This window comes from Patagioenas fasciata, chromosome 8 (assembly GCF_037038585.1).
Source record: "Patagioenas fasciata isolate bPatFas1 chromosome 8, bPatFas1.hap1, whole genome shotgun sequence".
NCBI lineage: Eukaryota > Metazoa > Chordata > Aves > Columbiformes > Columbidae > Patagioenas > Patagioenas fasciata.
Window position 1 is genome coordinate 40,219,351 of NC_092527.1, and position 18,512 is coordinate 40,237,862.

Genomic DNA, 18,512 nt, shown 5'->3' on the forward strand with positions numbered 1-18,512 from the left:
CAGATTAAATTCTACAGCGTTCGCTTTGATGAATTAGTGGAGTTTTTTCCCTTTAGCTGCTCAGAGTATCTTTGGTTTTTAGCTGAGTGCACTGCATTGGAAAGAGTCAACTAGAGACACACCATATTTTTGCTACTTACATGGCTATAATGGAAAGAGAGCAAAAGCATCCTTTCCACTAAAGCTGGCTTTTCAAAACTTTTGCCATTTATCTCTGTTCCTTGTATATTTCTTCAAGCAGTGAGATAAGAACTGCCCATGACAAAGTGTTTCTGTATAAAATTTGAGATGATTACAGCATACGATAATGATTATACTTTCACACCATGCCACAATGAGGCACAACCGAGGATCATTTTCCCACAAAGCTTTAAGGGTGGCAAATGATCCCAAAGTAAAAGATTAATTCCATCACTGCAAATCGCATAACATGTTTTGTTCAAGGTAAGGATGATTATTCACCATTTAAATTAAGGATTGCAGGGGAAATTCATTCTGAGCTTTTCCCATTTCCCTCATACACACAATTTGGCTAATGAACCAAGAAGCCAATTAGTAAAACATCTCAATTTATAGCGGGTTGAGGTAATCTTTAGCCAGGGCACAGTTAAAACTCCCGCACTGTGAAAAGACGACTTCTCATCTTCAGAAGTAGCACTGTGCAGTTAATGAGCCCTCTTAATTCAAAGCATCAACGATGACACTATTTGCCAAAAGATAGCAACTTCACCTCCCACCTGCCAGGAAGCAGCAGAATCTGGATGAAATCTTTACACACACCCCGTGTTTCCTTGCTGTTGACATTTGGTGGATCTTTGTGTGTTTTGGCACATGGGTGTATTGTCCATAGTGGCACATGGCAGAGGTTGGATGCCCATGTGGAGCTGTGGTTTTTGGAGAAGCTTCACCTTCATGTAGCAGCTGTCCTCTTGCAGGTACAGTCCCCTCTCACCACCAGGCCTCCGTTCTGCATCCAAGGTGTTGTGACTAAGGCTTTCTCCCAGTTCACAGCCCTACTCATTGAGTAGGGGGGCTCAGCCTGATCTGAACCTGTGCCTTGTGCATGGTTGAGGAGAGGGACTAACCCAGAGGCCACCTTCCAGTTCCAGCATTGAGCCAGGGTGTCCTGTGGGGTGTCTGTCCCATGAACCAATGCCAAAAGTCTCACACTTCAGAAGAAAACAAAATCAAAAGATTAGAGGATTCAGAGAAGAGGGGAGGCTGAAGGGACAGTGCTCCAATGGGCTAATGGGGAGGGCAGGTCTCAACTCCCACCTTCTTCCCACTTGCTGGGATCCACAACCCAAACCCGCTCCTTCGTGTCAGGTGTTTCAACTAGTTTCTCTAGTTAAGAGTAAATAGCTCATTAAAGGGCTGAAGAAATAAGAGGTGGACTCTAGATCTGAGATTCAGAAGTGTATTTTCCCAGAACAAACCCACAGCCGTGCTGGAGGGTGGGACAGGTATTAACAGAACAGAGGGTTCATGGGATAAAAAAGCACATATAAGAATAGGGGAGACAATCCCCTGTTAAAAGGAAATATTTCCTCCAGTGACTGCTCATGCATTTTGCACTACAAAAAGTGCTTTAATAAAGTACCTTAAAAAAATAAAAATTGAGGACTGCAGCCCAGACATTCCCTTCTGCTGCTGCTAAAGCAACACAGGCAGCACTGTGTTTTATAAGACAGAATACATCCTTGTTTGTTAAAACACATTTCTTCCAGGGGGTTTCCATCCTATTAGTGCCTGTTTCTTAACACTGTGCTCACACCCTTGGTTAAACTGATTAAAGATGTATGTTTCACACCAGAGAGGTGTGTGTGCACCAGTGCAAGACATGCATCAATTGCTTCTTCCTCTATTAAACCATTTCAAATCCTTACACACCTGCCTAGGAGCCCAAAAGATGTCCCATCTCCAACCTTCCCACCTCTTCTCACATACCTCAACCCTTGACATCCAGAAGTCAAACCCAATCCCACCTCTTCATGCATCAGCCTGACTACCCTGCAGCTAATGGGGGTCTCTCAGAGGAGGGCTGGAAGAGAGGTAGAATCATGGGGGCACAGTGAGGATCTCTACAAGATAAGGGTATTTGTTTGAGGTACTGCCTGTATAAAGGTATTTAGCTCACACAGCTCAGTTAAGGCTTGGACTTGATGATCTCCAAGGTCTTCTCTAACCCAGTTGATTCTGTGATTCTACAAAGGCATTTGGGAGCAACCCATCTCACATTCTAGCAGCACTTCATAGTTTGGGAATCCCAGGTTTTGAGGAATTTCATTCAGCAGAAGAGCACTTCCAGGCATGATCCTCTGCTGATCCTCCTCCTTGCAATTAGCCTCTGCAACACCCATTGGAAAAGGAGAGAATTAAGAGAAGCAAGGCACTTACACTGGAAGTGGAGCCTGCCTGACACACGCACATTTAATGAGTCCCAGAATCGGGCACGATTCAGAAGTTGTGTATAGACAGACTCAGATTACTACAAACATGAAGTGCAAGAAATAATTTGAACTACTCAAACATTATTGAGCTGCAATCAGCTAATCACTCAGGAAAAAGACCAAGAGTCACAAACAGCTTAATGTAAACATCTTTTCAGCATGCAATAATAGAGAAAAAGGAAAACAAGTATTAGACTGCATAAGGAACAGAATGCATTATGGAAAGTAAAGTAGCACTAAAAATAATGTAGTGGTTTGCTGAAGTACTGCATCTACTACTGATTCTTGTCTGTAAAATTTTAAGGGGACTTAAGCATATCTGTTATTTTTAGCCTTTATGTAGTAGATGCTCTTATAGCAAGAATTTGGAAATAGGCAGTAAATACAGGAGGCTTTGTCTTTAAATACAGTGCATCAATAACCACAACTTTGCTGAAAAAATACTTAATTCAAATTCAACCAAGAGTTCCTCCGAGGCTTGGGCTCAATTTGATGCTAGGCGGTAGAAGTCAGGCACTTGCTTTTTCCTTGGAATAGTAAAGAAAAAGGAGAATGAATTTGACTTTATTTACAGCAATGGTAATATTATGAGAAGCATGAGACTCGGTAATTGAGTCAGGAGGAGAAGTGGAAGTCTCCTGTGACAGTCAGTAACTGTCAAAGCTCCAACTAAATTCAGCAGACACAGATTCAAATAATATTTTGAATGCCTGGATAGTACCTGTATCAAACCTGGCCTCTGGACCTCCAGGGATTCGCTTCTCACTGTGTTTTGGTCCTTCCATTTTAATATAGCAAGTATTAACCAGAAAACTGAATGGGTAATTCTGTTCTTCATGCTTTAAAAATATTTCATATCTAAGTGCATAAAAAATCCATCCCCTGGCAACTGTGAGATTCTCGCTTGAAATGGTGATGGGAAAGATGGGGCTCCAGCAATGTTAGAGTCAAGCGAGGATTCTGGGGGTGTGAAATTGTTGGCAATTATGTCTCATCACCAGCTGCACATGTTTTTGCTGAATGTGCTCAGATTTACGGGAGGATTTGGGCTGAAGTATTAGGGAATTCCGGGAGCCCTGATTAAAATCCACTGTGCTGAAGACACATGTACTGCAGGGATACTTGGGAGCCCAGGGAGAGCTCTGCACGAGCCAGGAGTGTCAGGCACCAGAACAAATTAAAGAAACAAATCGTCTCGGGAAATATTACTGCTGGTTTCCAAAAACAAGCTGAAATGCGGTTGCTACCTGAGGAGCACAAAGGGGAAGAGAAACAACATTAACAGTAATACAGCGGAATTTGGATATGAGTAAGAGGCAGAGCAGCTCGCTGAAGATCCAGACAGTAAACGAGCATAGATGATTAAGACCAAGCCATTACACAGGAACCTGCTGCGATCATCTACTGGCTGGAAGGGTTGGAAAGGCAATCCCAGCAGATAATGCTCTTTGCTCCCTTTCTTTAGCTGCTTCTCACAGACCTCAGATTGCATGTACCAGTCTGGAACGTGCAGACAGCAGCACAAGTTTCCTTCCTCAGGTTTCTCCCCCCTGGCTCTTTCTGGCTTTTTTGCTGCCCAAGCTGGATGGGATCCTAGAAGGAACCACCAAAACGGCTCTTTAGCTCTGCACAAGCCCCACATTCAGACCTCTGTCCTTGGATGCATCCGCTGCACGGTGCTATTTATTCAGGGAGAGGTTTGGGGGTAATAACGCAAATTTTGGGCCACAGACTTGCCCCAGGCAGGTGTTGCAGGAGCTGCAGTTCTGCACCCTGTGCCAGCCTGATGGGGTAAAAGCAGCAGATGCTATACCAAAGGGGGCTCTTCTCGCAGCCCCCGAGGAGCCCTGAGCAAGAGAAGAGCCCCTGGTTTTATGGAAGAGGGCTCAGAGACCCATTTACAAGCCCTTTTATCTTTCCACCTGCAAGAGAAAAGGGACCTGCGGTGGTGTTTGGCTCGCACTCTCACATCCTCCTCCCACACACGACAACGGAGTCAGCCCACATTTCCCCCAGGAGAGAAGTACATGAAAGCGATTGCTAATAGCTCAGCTGCTGGAGAAAGGCTCCATGCACTGCCGAGCGAGGTTTTGGCTTTGGGCAGCGTGGAAATTGCCACCAACCGCACAAAGATGAGTCGAGAGGCCAACGCAGACCGTCGGCCAACAATCTGGGTCTCCTGCCTCCTCAGAGGATGCAAAGAGGAGATCAAATCTTATTTAATGATCTCACATTGCCACTGGGAACGTGGTATCAAGGAGGTGATATAAGTGTGGTTGTAACAAGTCCCTGGGCCACAGCTGCATTTTGCACTTAAGGCGAGGACCTCAGCCCTCTGGGTGAGGAACAGAAGATCTTTTCCCCAAACATAAAAGCACTTATCTTCTGAGCGTAGAAGAATCTTTATGCTATCTTGCTGGTAACCTTGAGATTAATATGCTTTTCATAAAGGTTTGTAGGTGATATCATGGCAGTTTCCTTTTAAAGAGATTTATCTTACAGCTACATTGTTAGCTTGTATTCTGAAATCTCAGCTACAAGACTCCACAGTGTTGGGAATTAATGTACTAAATTTCTGCTCCTCAGACTGTACTACTGGTTTTGTTTTTAGTCAAATATACTATTGTACATCAAATATCAGTAATAATATAAGGCACTGACGTTATGTCTATTGTGTGTGTGTCCTCAGCTTTCTGCTCTGCCTCTCCAGATAGCATCAACTCTCCTTTTCTGCGTTCTATATCAACGGGCATAATACAAACCAAAACTCTTCTTGCACCTGCCTTGAATGTGGATGCTTTGGGTAGAGCATATTTACATGTACACCAGAAAGTGCTATTTTCCTCCCTTTTACAGTTTCCTTAAGATGAACAATTAAACTTCTATGCTGATTGAATACCAGTGTATCCCAGCATTTCAAGATCTAATCTAACCTAAAATAGCTTATGTTTTAAATATGCCTTTTTTTTTTTAACTGCTCCCAAAGGATTCCAGTGTCTTTCAGAAGCTACAGTCATACAATGATTAAAAATAAGCTCTTTCTGGAGCAGTCAGTAGGAGGCATATTGATAACTTGCCTTCACTACTCATTGCCATGGAGGAAAAGAGGGAAATCTGAACTAAGCACAGCAGCTAAATGTCAACTGATGGCACAGGAAATCTGTGGGATGCTCAGAACACAGTAAATAAATTGCAGAGAAGTAAATAAAGGTATTTTTGGTGCACAAAGATTGCACTGTTCCAAAAGGTGTACTCTTTTGGAGCCTGCTAAATCTAATACCTTGTTCATCAAGTTATGATCTCCCCTAGATGCAAAATACCCACAGCTGTTGATGACCTACTCATCTTCTACCACCAATGTCCATACATCACCTAAAATGGTCAAGAAAAGTAGCTGAAAATATTAAGTATCAATAAACAGAGATGAACTCCTAGAAATTGCCACTACCTATGGCCAGGTTCACTTGGATGCAAGAAAAAGGCTCACATTCACTCCCATTAATATTTCTAGGCAAAGCTTAAAGAACAGTAAACTAAACTGAGCTGTAACAGAAAATACATAATAGCAGACAGATAAACAGTTGCTATGTCTCCAACTTTCCATCACATAATGGTGATTTAAGATCTTTTTCAAAAGGGCTAAGGGCTCCCTGAATTCAGAGGGCTGGGCAACACTGGCCTGTGAGATAAATGGCACTGGCCCTGACATGTGCTGCATATTCCCAATACATCTGGACTCCAGTTGGAATTAAAATTCATATTGCAGCAGCAATTAAAAGACAGAACTAGGTCATGAGCTGTTGTTCAAGGCACTGTGCAGGCAAAGGAAGAGGAAAAAAAAGCCCAAAGCAAGCAGCATTTGCCCTAAAAAATTCAGCGTGGAGAAATTCAGAAATAGGAGATAACAAAAAGGGGAGGATGCAACAGGAGAATAAGAGTTTGGGTAATTTAGCTACGCCATGCTACGTGCTCACCTTTTCACCAGGCAATGACTGGTACCGCAGGCAGTTCTCAGTTTGGATTATGATAGTTTGGGGAGAGGACAGTGAATGGTTGAACTGGTGATGCTCAGCACCCACCCAACGCTCACCGGGGTGTTTGGCCGGGTACCCACGGACTGGTGCTGCATGCGTGGGACATTTCTCACGCCTACGTACAGCATTGTTTGAAAAACCCATCTCTATGGCTGGAAGATTTTTATAAAAGAAACCATAGCAACCCTCCTAAATCTACTGGAGCAGCCGTTCACAATTTGCTATGTCCATTCTGGTATGCAGCTTTTTCTTCCTTCCCCCATTAAGTTCAGTATCACTATCCAACTATTCTATACAGAGAGGATTGTATGAGAGGTATATCCACAATGCACTCAATGGTATATCACACTCAGTGTGACAATGCACTTTGTATTGTCCGCATCCTATTCTAGATGTAGGAAGTGAGAATGAAATCGCATTGCTTCAATTCCCTTTTTAAAATTGCGCTTAGAGATTTTGTGCTGTTATTCACGGGCTGGCACAGAACCTGACTGCAGACTGCTTTTCTGGTTTAGCGATACTTCACATTATTATTAATGAAGGTGAGCACCTACCTTCAATATAACAGGCGACTCATTTTCATCCACTCAGTCACATGAGCAAAAATGTGGTGGAAAGAAACTATAGCAAATCAAGAGCCAGCCAACTAGTTGTTGATTAAACCTTACTTGCAGTATAATTTCGCCTAAGTTGTGACCTTTTAATATAAACTGACTAAACAGGAAAGAAGTACCCTCCTTCTCTTAGACTTTGTGAGGCAACATCACCTGCTAAAGCTCGATATTACTGAAAAAAGGAAAATAATCATTTTATATACATTTCAAAAATAGTCCTCACTACCCACAAGAGCTGTGGGTATATTCTTTTGACTCAATTCTTCATCTTCCAAAAGACACTCAACCCACAACAATTAATTTCATTACTGTTCATTCTCTGTTTGTTCTGCACCATTACATCCTCTGTCACTTAAAAAGCCTGCACTGATGCTCTTTAATCACCAGGAAAGGTTTATATAAAGGCAGAGACGTATTTTTAGTTGTTTGTGAGACGTCCCTAAGCAGGACCCTAATTACTGATGGTAACGCACCATCAACAAGGCCGGATACAACACTCAGGGAAAGGCTGTGTGTGCTTTGCAGGGAGTGCAGGAAAGATTGTGCATGTTCAAAATAGACAGCGGTCATCACTGTACACCCAATAGTACTTGAAGCCGAATTTTCCCAGTTGCTGCTGGTGGGCTGTCAGGTGTCAGACAGCGCCGCGGGAGGGGGTCGCAGATATAATTCCACAGCAAGAACAAAACTCTTGGGAAATGTGTTGCCAGAAAAGGTGAAAACAGCAAAAATGACAATACCACCATGGTATTATTCAGAGTAATTCACACAGATCGCTTGATTTTGACAGCGACCGAGAAGGTTTTTTAAGATTCACCTACAACTGAAGTGAGTATCTTGCCAGTAATAGATTAACTCTTTTATCAACTCGAGAAACAATTAGAGACTTGGTTGAAAGGTAAGATATTCCTCTCTGGTGCCACTGATGCCTCAAACCATGGAAATATCAAACAGTTTCCAACAGTTATTCATTACCGTAACAGTTAGAAGGAGACTCCAGTGTCTCATAATATTCCTAATGTAGCCTCTCTGAATGTAAGCAAATTATACTTAAAAAAATTGTTTTTTAAAATCAAAGGGTTTAACCTTTGCGAGCATCCCATGATTTACTGCTCATAGCGCCAGAGATCATTCTGAAAGACACCACTGTCAACCAACGAAGGAAAATGAAGCCACTCTTCCAGCTAATTGCCCTCACAGCACAATACAGCAACACGTACTGTAGACAAGTCAGTTCTTGAAGGCTGTGAAATGAAAAGTTTTCAATCAGTATATTTTACTCATCTACTGTAGTCAATTCAGGCTGTTAGGAGACACTTTGTTTGTCAGACACAGCTACATGACAAGGCTGTGCCATGGACCCTCAATCTACTCCACAGCTTCGGTTTCTTCAAATGCAGGTTACAAAAGCAGTTGCCTGTTAGTGATTACTGTCAGCCATTGGGTGACAGTTCAGTAATTGTCATTTAAATATATTAAGGCTGACATTCAGGTTCTGAACTTCCCTTTCTGTAGCTCGGAATGATTAAGTAGCATCACAGAATTGATTGGAAGAGACCCTCAGGATCATCGAGTCCAACCATAACCTAACTCTAGCACTAAACCATGTCCCTGAGGACCTCATCTAAATGTCTTTTAAACACCCCCAGGTATGGTAACTCCACCTACAGTTCAACCTGAAAATGGTTTGGGGCTCTCTCTTCTTGTCCCTTACCTGTTTTTCTGCTCAAGAAATCAAATCTTCCATGGACACTCTATGTGCCACTATGGAGTGCACACAAACACACAAAACCCAAAACTCATACAAAACAAACCAAAAAAGGCACCCAACGAACAAACAACCCCACAAACAAACAAAGTGATCAGAAGCTTGGCCGATTCCTGAACCGATAACCCACCGGCAGGAAGGAATGCACTTTCCCAAAGAGCTACACAATTCAAAACCTGAGGATGAATCTTTCATGCATGAATTTTACAAGCCATGGGAAGTATGACTGACATGTTACACCATCACGCACGGCCATGATTAATGCATGTTGCACATCACTGACTGTCATCCGAGACAGGTTTGGGCCAGGGACCGCACACGCAGGTTTGAGTGTGACTGTCCCCTGCTCACCTCTCCCTCTCTGCAGGGACACAGAGAGAGCAATGTCACATGAAACAAGAGCAATGCTGTCTGAAAGAAGCCTTGAAACACGCCCTGGGGACATATCAGCCTGAGGCTGGGCTGCAGAAGGGACTGCTGCTCCTCCAGGCCCACACACAACGGGATTTACAGCAAAGGAACAGAAGAAGAAGAATTAAAACCTTTATTATAAGAAGTCTTCATGCATCGCCGTTTTACTTGTGCTGTTGTCCTATTTAATATGTATAATCATACCGGCTCAGCTTTTCCACATAGATGGCACTAGGCAGCTAGTAATAAAAGCATATAATTAAGGTCGTTGTGCTGGCTTAGTCTTTTTTTAAGGTTAAAGACAAAACTGAGTCATCCACAATGTCTCGTGGTTCCCTGCTGCTGGGGACCGGTTCCTGGACACACACGTGGCACTGCTGTCCCCACAAATGTGACAAGTCCCACCACAAGGACACACCAAACCACAGCACCCATCTCCAGGTCGTGCTCTGTTAGCTCAAGTCGGCTCCGTGGCTTTGAGCTGAGACCAGTAAAGTAAGCGGGTGACATTCAGCCAGCGCTCGGCTTTCCCATGGCCACGTCCCAGGCCTTGCTCAACCTGCACGCTGGCTTTTCCAGTCTTTCTGCTTCCTCTGCCATGGACTCCCAGACAGCTGAGCAACAGCTAGAAAATTTCCTCTACTGGTACTTAACTTGCCTTTTATTTTGTGTACTGCTTGGGCTTAGAACAGGAGGTCGGTATAATTTGAAATACCTTATTCTATCTTAATTACCATATATACAAGTCTTGCAGTGGAAGCCCTAAGCAGGAAACCTCAGTACCCTTCCACATTGATACAGCAAAGTCCATCAGCCGCAGCCATGCCACAATGCACGGCCTTCGAGTGACCAACCCCAAAAGCAGCAAAATAAATGTTACACAAAGAAGGGAATGCTGCCAAACTACAAAGAACCTGCTCTTAGCATCGCTCACAGGGTGCACATCCACAGCTTTGCTCTCACAGAGCTTCGAACCTGGGGAAAGAGTGGAGACCACGCATCCCCTACCCGCCCGCTGGCTGGGAAATGAGGAGACATGGGCATCCTCACACTGGCAATTACAGGAGACACCTCTTGTTGTACTTAGTTTGCATGCACACAAAAAAAACCACAAGTCAAGCAAAAACCAGGCTGTTCCAAATTGCTGCACGCATGATTTTTGATACAAAATGAGTGGAACCATTCTAAAGCACATTTTTAGACTCTTCAACAAATTTGCATGAACATCCACCTCTAAAACTCACAAAACGCAGTAAAAATTAAAACAAGCACGTGACCTCTACTCATTATCGGAACAAGAGCTTTGAAAAAAACCCACAACAGTGTATGTGATGTTTTTCTTCTTTTTTTTTTTTTTTAATAATTCAAAGGAGAATGGATGTAGAATAATGTACCCTGACATTAATGTGCAACCAGTGCTTGTGGGGTTGTACAAGGATTGGGAATTAACCCCGTGGGTAGGGGTCAGGGGACAGAATGGGACTTACCTGGAGAGACTTAATGCTCCTGCTGGGTCATCTCATATATATATATATATATAAATATATATATATATAAATATACCTCATTTGCAAGTACAAAACAACAAAATCTTTGCCAAGTATTGAAGTTGATTAAGGAATATTTTTTTCATTCAAAGCAACAACCAAAAAGCCAACAGATACTTAAGCCCCGCATGACTTATCTATATGTTTTATGCACCACTTGGAACCGCCATCTGTTGCATTTTTACTTCATTTCTCCTTTGCCCCTTCAGGGCACACACAAGAGAACATTTCCACAGAGCAGTGACTGTGATGGTCACAGGTAACGCTGATATCCACGCAACCTCCGCCGGCATCCAGCACAAACACGGGTTGACGCCTTGCAGAGCACCTGGACTGTTCATGACTATTTATACTTCTCAACCCCATTGCGCCCAAAGCTTTTAGGTAATTAGTTTCCCCTCATTAAGAGATGTGGTGCCTGGGGAAGGGCACACAGGTGCTCCCAAGCCCTGTGCTGGATTACAGGGGTGGGAAGCTCAGAAGTGCCAGGCTGGGCTGATGAGGAGGCCAACAAAACCACAACATTTATATAAATGTGTTATTGCCAACATAGAACTGCAGGTATTTTTGGGGCAAGATCAGAGACCATAACAGCAAGAAAAAAAATATTCACAGGACATCACCACAAAGCCCATTATTTAAATCAGAAAGATGAACAGTATTTATCAACATCAATGTTATGGAGGCCCAAATGTACTTTATGAGACACCAGGTGTCACAGTGAATTTTTGCTAAAGTTCCACCCTATCCTAAAAGAACCCAAGTTTATATACCTCACGTACAAAAAATAATCTACAGTCAATGGGGTGAGTAGTGCAATTCCACTACAAGCACATCTCTAATAAAATATATGGGGTTTGTAGCTCCTTACTGACACATCTAATGCATTATTCCATTTCTCTTTTATACTTTTGGAAGCAAACCAGACATTTGGTAAAGTCTAATTTAATAGTATCGCTAATGCATTCAAACACTTTGCTAAAAACTGTGTTGCTAAAATTACATTACAGAAAAAAACAAGGTAAAAGAGACACTGTTATCTCCTTGAAAAATATGGGCCTTCTGCTACAGCACCTACTGATGTGAATCTATTGAAAGCAGCAGGATTACTTACGCGAATAAGGATTACTCCCATGATTAAAGAGTGCAGGATTACATCCATTGTTTGCATATCTCCTGTTATTTACATATCCCTATTTTCACTTCGTGTTATTTTTTCTTAAAACACAGGGCATTTAATTGCTGTTAGCACTAGATATCATTATGCTGTACTCTTATCCCTTCAAAATTCGACTGTCTTTATGAAGTCTAATAAAACGCTTTTATAATCAAAACAAAGAAAATAAAGTAGAAGCAGCAGAATCTGGACTGTCTAATTAAGAACAAACAAATAAAAAGAGAGCTTGTTATCCACAATCAAAACTCATTCGCAATTCATTACATATTCACACTCCCATCCATGGCCTCTGCTCTGGGATGCTGATTATGTAGATCAGGTTTTTAACTGTGCCAAGCACTGAGTTACCTGAGAGTTCTCAGGCGATGCTGATTGTATCTCTGCCAGATAAACAATTGCAACAAATAGTATAGGTAGGTATACTGATAATGAATAATAAAGCAAAACATTTTGATGCTTTTCACCTTATAAAGAAGCGCTAAGTCTCACCTTATGCTTTACATATGAAACTTATCTCCTTCCTACCCTTAGGAAACCTGGGTAAGTTACCTTTTCAACTACTTAATGATACAACAATAGTTAATGCATGGTAAGAATGTTATGCAGGTCTCAGTTCCTGTTCCCAACCCACCCAGCAATGCATTTAGCTGAATAAAGAGCAACAACACAAGTTACACTTAAAACAGAGAATTAACATTTACTATGAAAAATGACACACATTCCTTCAGTCTCCAGTTTGACACCGAATTACATCAGTCCCAGTTTTGTTTGAGAAATCAGACCTGGATCATAAATATATTTTGTTTCAGTAGCATGCTACAGGGATTTGAACATGTAAATAAAACAAGTTAATTCAAGAAGGCTTGATCATAACTTTAGTGTCAGCTCTGCAGATACTGTTTACATGCTTTTGAGAGTTAAAAATAAACATATCTCGCGCCTTTTTAGGCGTCTTTAAGTCATTTTAAGAGCAAAAAGAATGCAGTGTTTTTGAAAGACTAGTAAAACATTGTGCATTGTAGCTACCATAAAATGAAAGCTTGCAGCGGATTCAGGACACATCAAAAGTTGCACAAACTTACCGAAGCAACCCGTTGTCTTCCAAGAGGAGCAGTTTATGGTCAAGTACATTTGAGTTACAAAAGAGCGCGTTTCCCGGGTCCATTTCGCACACGGCTGAACCTGCACACCCAGCCGGCCGTGTCGGGCGCAGCGGACGCGGGGAGCGCTCCCGTCTCCCGAAGGCATTGCGGTGACTCCGTGGGGACGTGCGACAGCCCGAGCGTGGCCGGGCCGGCTGCCACTTGTTGCAATGGTAACAGGGAAAGCCAGGATCTGCCCGCCCGGGCTGCGAGAGCATAAATAATTCATCTCCTCCACCTCCCCGCATTAGCATGCTGCTCAGGCAGCTCCAATGAGGCAATTCATCCCCTCCTTTGTCTCCAGGAAAAAGCTCGCCGGATTAATGAGGGTTATCTGTGATGATAAAACCTGGGCCTGCTGATTTATTTAGTCTGATTGGTTAGAATTTGTGCCCCTAAACACAGGTTTTTGGGCCGGAATATCAAAGCAGTTGTGCATCCTCAACCTCAGGCAGGTGTGGGTTGTTTGGCTACAGCAACAATATCCAGCTACAGCACATGAATGTTTCATTTTCTTGACTCAAATATTGAAGCTGGGCTCTGCTCCTGAGTGCTTCTCAAGCAAAGTTAAGAGGAAATCTCCAAGTATGCTGCTCACACGTGCTTCTCTGCATATTTCTGTAATGACCTCTCATGCTACTAAATAGCTAACACCTGGCTTCCAAAACATTTGTCTTCTAAGCACAAGGTATGGCAAAAACCCTCCACAAATTTATAATTTGCCTTTTTCAGAAAATAGCCACACATTGCAGTGTTATTTTTAAAAGAAGGTTTTGAAAGTGATATTTTTCAATGTGCTATTTTCATTTTTATTTGAAGTTTTTTAGATAATTAGCAGTAGCACCATCAGGTTCCTTAATGTTTACCATCTAGGAGTCTACAATGACAGTAATAACAACAACAATAAAATAATCATGATTCTGATTAGTTGCTCACAAAACTGATAATTGAACACAATTAAGGATTTTTAATCAATTACCTATGTAGTTACATGATGCATTATTGGGATGCATAAACACAGATTGTACCATTTCAGCTGATGCTGCTAAGAAGAGCAGTGGAATATTGTGTTCATTTTGGTATCCATATTCTAAATAGGACACTGGCAAATAAGAGAATGTAGAAAATCACTGCAGAAATTATTTGAACTCACTGATTAAAAAGTTCTTAAAAATAAGTGATTCAAACTGGTTTGCTGTCAAAAAAGGATATTGAGAGTTAACTTGACTGCAGTGCACAAAGGGCTTCACAAGGAGAAAATACTTTGGCTGGAAGTACTCTCAGGTACATATTTCCAGTGGAGAAGGTGATTACTTATGACAGAATGTACTGAGTACACTAGTGATCGCTACATTTTCTAAATACCTTTCTAGAAAATGTGCCTTTGCCAAATAAACAACCAGAAATAACTGAACGCAAAAGAGGTTTAAAGACTTAATGGAGGGAAGATAAGAACAAATTCCTTAGAATTCTTTTAGCATTGTATTGTGGTCACGTAGAAGTCAACAGCACATATTTTCCAATCAGTTGCATATACTGATTCTGGTAATCTTTAAATGAAAAAAAATTTGCAATGATTTCAAGATTTTATGCAGAGAACCATTACATTCTAAGGCAAATGAGGCTAATGAGCATTTCATGGCTAACCTCATAACATTTCTAGAACAAACCGGGTGGATGCACTTTTCACCCCACCATTTTCTCACCATTCTAGTTAATGCAAGAAACAAAACCAACCTGGAGCACAAGGATCTAAAATAATTTGATTTTGCCTGAGAACTTACACCTAAAGCTTATTTCTGCCTCTGTTACTCACAGTCTAGACTGTTTCAGGCTGATTAAAAGCGCAAGTTTATTCAGTGTTTGATGTAGATAGGATTGAATGACTTTCAGAACTTTGATCGCCAGCTTAGAACTGCAGCAGGGACAGAAGAATTTGTGATAAGCCGCTAGATTTTGGCACAAAGTATAACTTGCTGTTTCTTCCAGATTGCAGGTGCAGTAGGGTTTCAAGGTGGTGATTATGGATAGCACTGCTGAGGTCACCCCCTCCTCTGGTGGACTTGTAACAATGGCCAAAAAGTATGTTTTCACCTGAAATAACACTATTCCTTCACCCATACTGAATGTTGAAATTGTCCTTTGGAACACATGCGACATTAAAGGAAAGGTTAGGCAGAAAGGGAGAAGGTAGCCAGGCACATACGGGCCGACTCAGTCCTGGAAACATTTCCCAGCAGGAGGTTCTGAGATCAGATTTGTTTTTCCTTCTGTGTATATAATGATATCTCTGGCTGCCACCGTGGAAGGGGATTATGCAGGTTGGTATCAGCAGAACAGCTTCAGCAATGGAGTTGGCACGTCCTGCAGCTTCCCTAGAGCTCTCCAGGTAGATGGTGAACAGGAATGAGGACAAGGAAGAGCTCCAGAGAAGGCAAAGGAAACAGCTGCCTACTGATGTGATGTGAGTTTTGCCTGAAGAATTGATTGACGCAGTTGTAGCTCAGACTACCTATTCAGCCAATGTCACATATGCAAGTCAGTGACAAATTATGGTTGACTGTGCTTGAAAGCTACAGAAATGTTGAGTAGCATGAGCAGGAAGATGGGGTTCCTATCCATTGCTATCAAAATATCATCTTTTAGTACTGTTGACAGTTTAATAGCTACTTCTGTATATGGGAGAGCGTTGTGAAGTACTGCCACTATATTATTAACCTAGGCTGGAACTTTCCTGCAAATGCAGAGCAAAAAACCACACAAATGGAGCTTCTGAAATAGTTTAAGATTAAAGGTGTGCTGTTCACAGCATGAACAGTATCTTTCTAATTGCATTTCAGGAGGACTCGATAACACTTTAACCCCCAATTACGTTATCATATATTTTTTTCAGATCAAATTGATGCCATTTTAAATATCCCAATGATGGCGTTCAGCTCAAATCAAGCATTTTTCATCCAATTTGTTTCCCCTAGGAATCTGAGGTGGGATGTGGATATGTGGGAGCTACCCAGCTTCCCACAGATCTGTGGGATACAGTGTGTGGTGCTCCAGTGGGGGCTGGCAGGGCTATGTCCCCTTAGGAAATCTCCACTGCTTATAAAAAAATGCCTTTGTGCCAAGTTGCATCCATGTATGTAATTACTTGAAGTCTTTTCTGGAATATACTAAGTGGTACCATACTTTTGAAATGGTTTGTACGGCCCTAGTCTGTCACAGTTCAAAGAAGACATGTATGATATCACACAGATTAAGCATATTGTATAGCTGAGAGGGACAGGGTGACCGTGTGTCTACAGGGAAGATTTGGGATTCAGGAGATCGGAGTGTGACGGTCTATCGATAACTTTAAATTAGCTATCACTGTAGCATCTGGTTTCTGTCAAGGTATTGCAGAAAATCAGTGAGATGCATCTAGGAGGTCAGTGGATCAATGCTCTGCTCTGCCCACGGGCTGACCCTTCCCCGTTGGCTGTCTTTCAGCGTCTCATCTCAGTTATTTGGCTCTTTATTTTCTTCCTTGCATTCCTTGGCACCATTGGTAGGCCACGTGTTCCCTGCAGAGAGGCCTGCCTATGGTTGCCACCTACCCAAGGTGACATCTACCCATGGTGGCACCTACCCAAGGTGGCCAGGCTTTGGGATGAGACAACAAACGGTAGCTCTTGTGGCATGTGGCACCAGGAGGGGCAATGCTCCAGGACGACCAGGACAACACCATTAACCAACCCTGGAGAGCAATGGGAATGGGTAGCAGACTTGCCAAAGACAGGCTTATGCATTCTGCTGTGACATTATTCCCCATCTGGGTTTTTTTTTTGAAGTACTAGAAAAACAAAGCATTACCAGAACGTCAAGCTGTGAAAAGAAAAGTCAAAAGCCAGAAAATTCAAAGTTAATGCTGATTCTTTAACTCAAGTCATTAACTCAGAGGCATGCCTGAAGTCTGAGCAGAAGCCTGAGCCCAACTCGTGCTGGTTCGTGTAACCGGCTGAATATTCGCACATTCGAGGGGCACAGATTGGTATATGAGCATGGGAGGAGAGCAGGGAATGTTGAGTTAAAAGGCTGGAAGCCACTGGTATGGGGAAAAAGAGGGAAAATCAAGAGAGAGATTTCCTAAGAAATTAGGTAGGGGAAGGGAGGTGAGAGATAAGCTCATCCAAGAGACTGGCACAAAAAGAAAGATTAAGGACACTGACAAATGAGAAACCTGAGAAAGAAGACATGACTTAAAAGGCGGCCAGAGAAAGAAAGAAGTTCAGACAGGAAAGACAGGGAATAATTGTGAAAAACACAGAGTGAGAGGAGAGCAACTTGGATTGGGATCTGGTATCGATCTGGCACAAAGATGGGGATGGGAGTGAAAATGGAAGGAGGACAATGATCTCTGAGAGGGGAAGAAATGCAATTAGGACTGTGAGAGGCTGAAGAAGAGAAATAAAGAGGGAAAGAGAGCTCAGATTTGGTGGCAGTGGACAGAGGAGTCAGGGTATATTAGATTGGTTCCTCTTTGGTAGCCAGGGTGGGGCAGGATTCAACTCTTCATTCCCCATATGCCCAGGTGCATATTGATCCTGCTGAGTCCTGTCCTTAATTTCTGTGATACACGTATATATTGCTCTTCTGTTCAAGATCTTAGAGAGTTTTGGCTCTTTGAAAATACACACAGCTGGATACTTACATTTAATTAAATAGTTTTTAAGATCATGACTACGGCAGCTTCAGCATAATTCACAATTAAAAGCAATCAAACCCCAAATTCAAAATTGCTCTTATTCAAATATCTAGCACCAGTAACAGGCTATATGTAGTTTTCAATGAAATGAGAGTCATAAAACTACATTCCAGAGTCTACAGTTGTAATAAGTACAGATTTATGGGCAATAAGGAAGTATCTATGTGTACCTTCTTGTGTTTCTCATTTATTAGTCTAAAGCTGAGACGTCTCCAGTTTAAGCACTTAACAAAACAAGCAGTTTAAACAAATACAAACTAGTATTCTCCAGCCACCACGTACATGAAACAACTATCATTTCTGCAAGATTAATAAAGTCACAGGTGATTTTATAACAACCTAATTAAAGCATAATTTAAAGCGAAGAGCAAGGGTGTTTTTGCATCAGCACCGAGTCAAGGAAAGAAAACGTTATCTGTTAATAAATACCATAGTACTCCTTTTATATATTTGTCATATATATATATTAAGATACTTTAGAAAGCAAGTTGTTTTTCTTATAAAGACATTTAATAAAAGTGCGTATGTAATTTTTCCCTTGAATAAACAAAACCATATTTTCTCTTTCATCAGGTAATCCGTGCATTAAGGGAGAACAGTGCAATGATGAGAAAATAGTTGAAGTTAGAAA

At 42.0% G+C, this 18,512-nt stretch overlaps 1 protein-coding gene across 3 annotated transcripts in view; it reads right to left on the minus strand.

The window, feature by feature from the left end:
* Nucleotides 1-18,512, minus strand: part of C8H10orf90 (chromosome 8 C10orf90 homolog) — a 103,284-nt gene that overhangs the window by 56,033 nt on the left and 28,739 nt on the right. Inside the window, exon 1 of one of the 3 annotated variants that reach the window (XM_071812238.1) lies at nucleotides 13,084-13,591. The exons of 1 other annotated variant lie outside the window; for it this stretch is intronic. In XM_071812238.1, coding sequence (XP_071668339.1) covers nucleotides 13,084-13,372 — 289 coding nt within the window. In that variant the 5' untranslated portion in view covers nucleotides 13,373-13,591. Of the gene's footprint in view, nucleotides 1-13,083; nucleotides 13,592-18,512 lie in introns of those variants that run through there. One more of the 3 variants, XM_065843587.2, reaches the window with a different exon arrangement.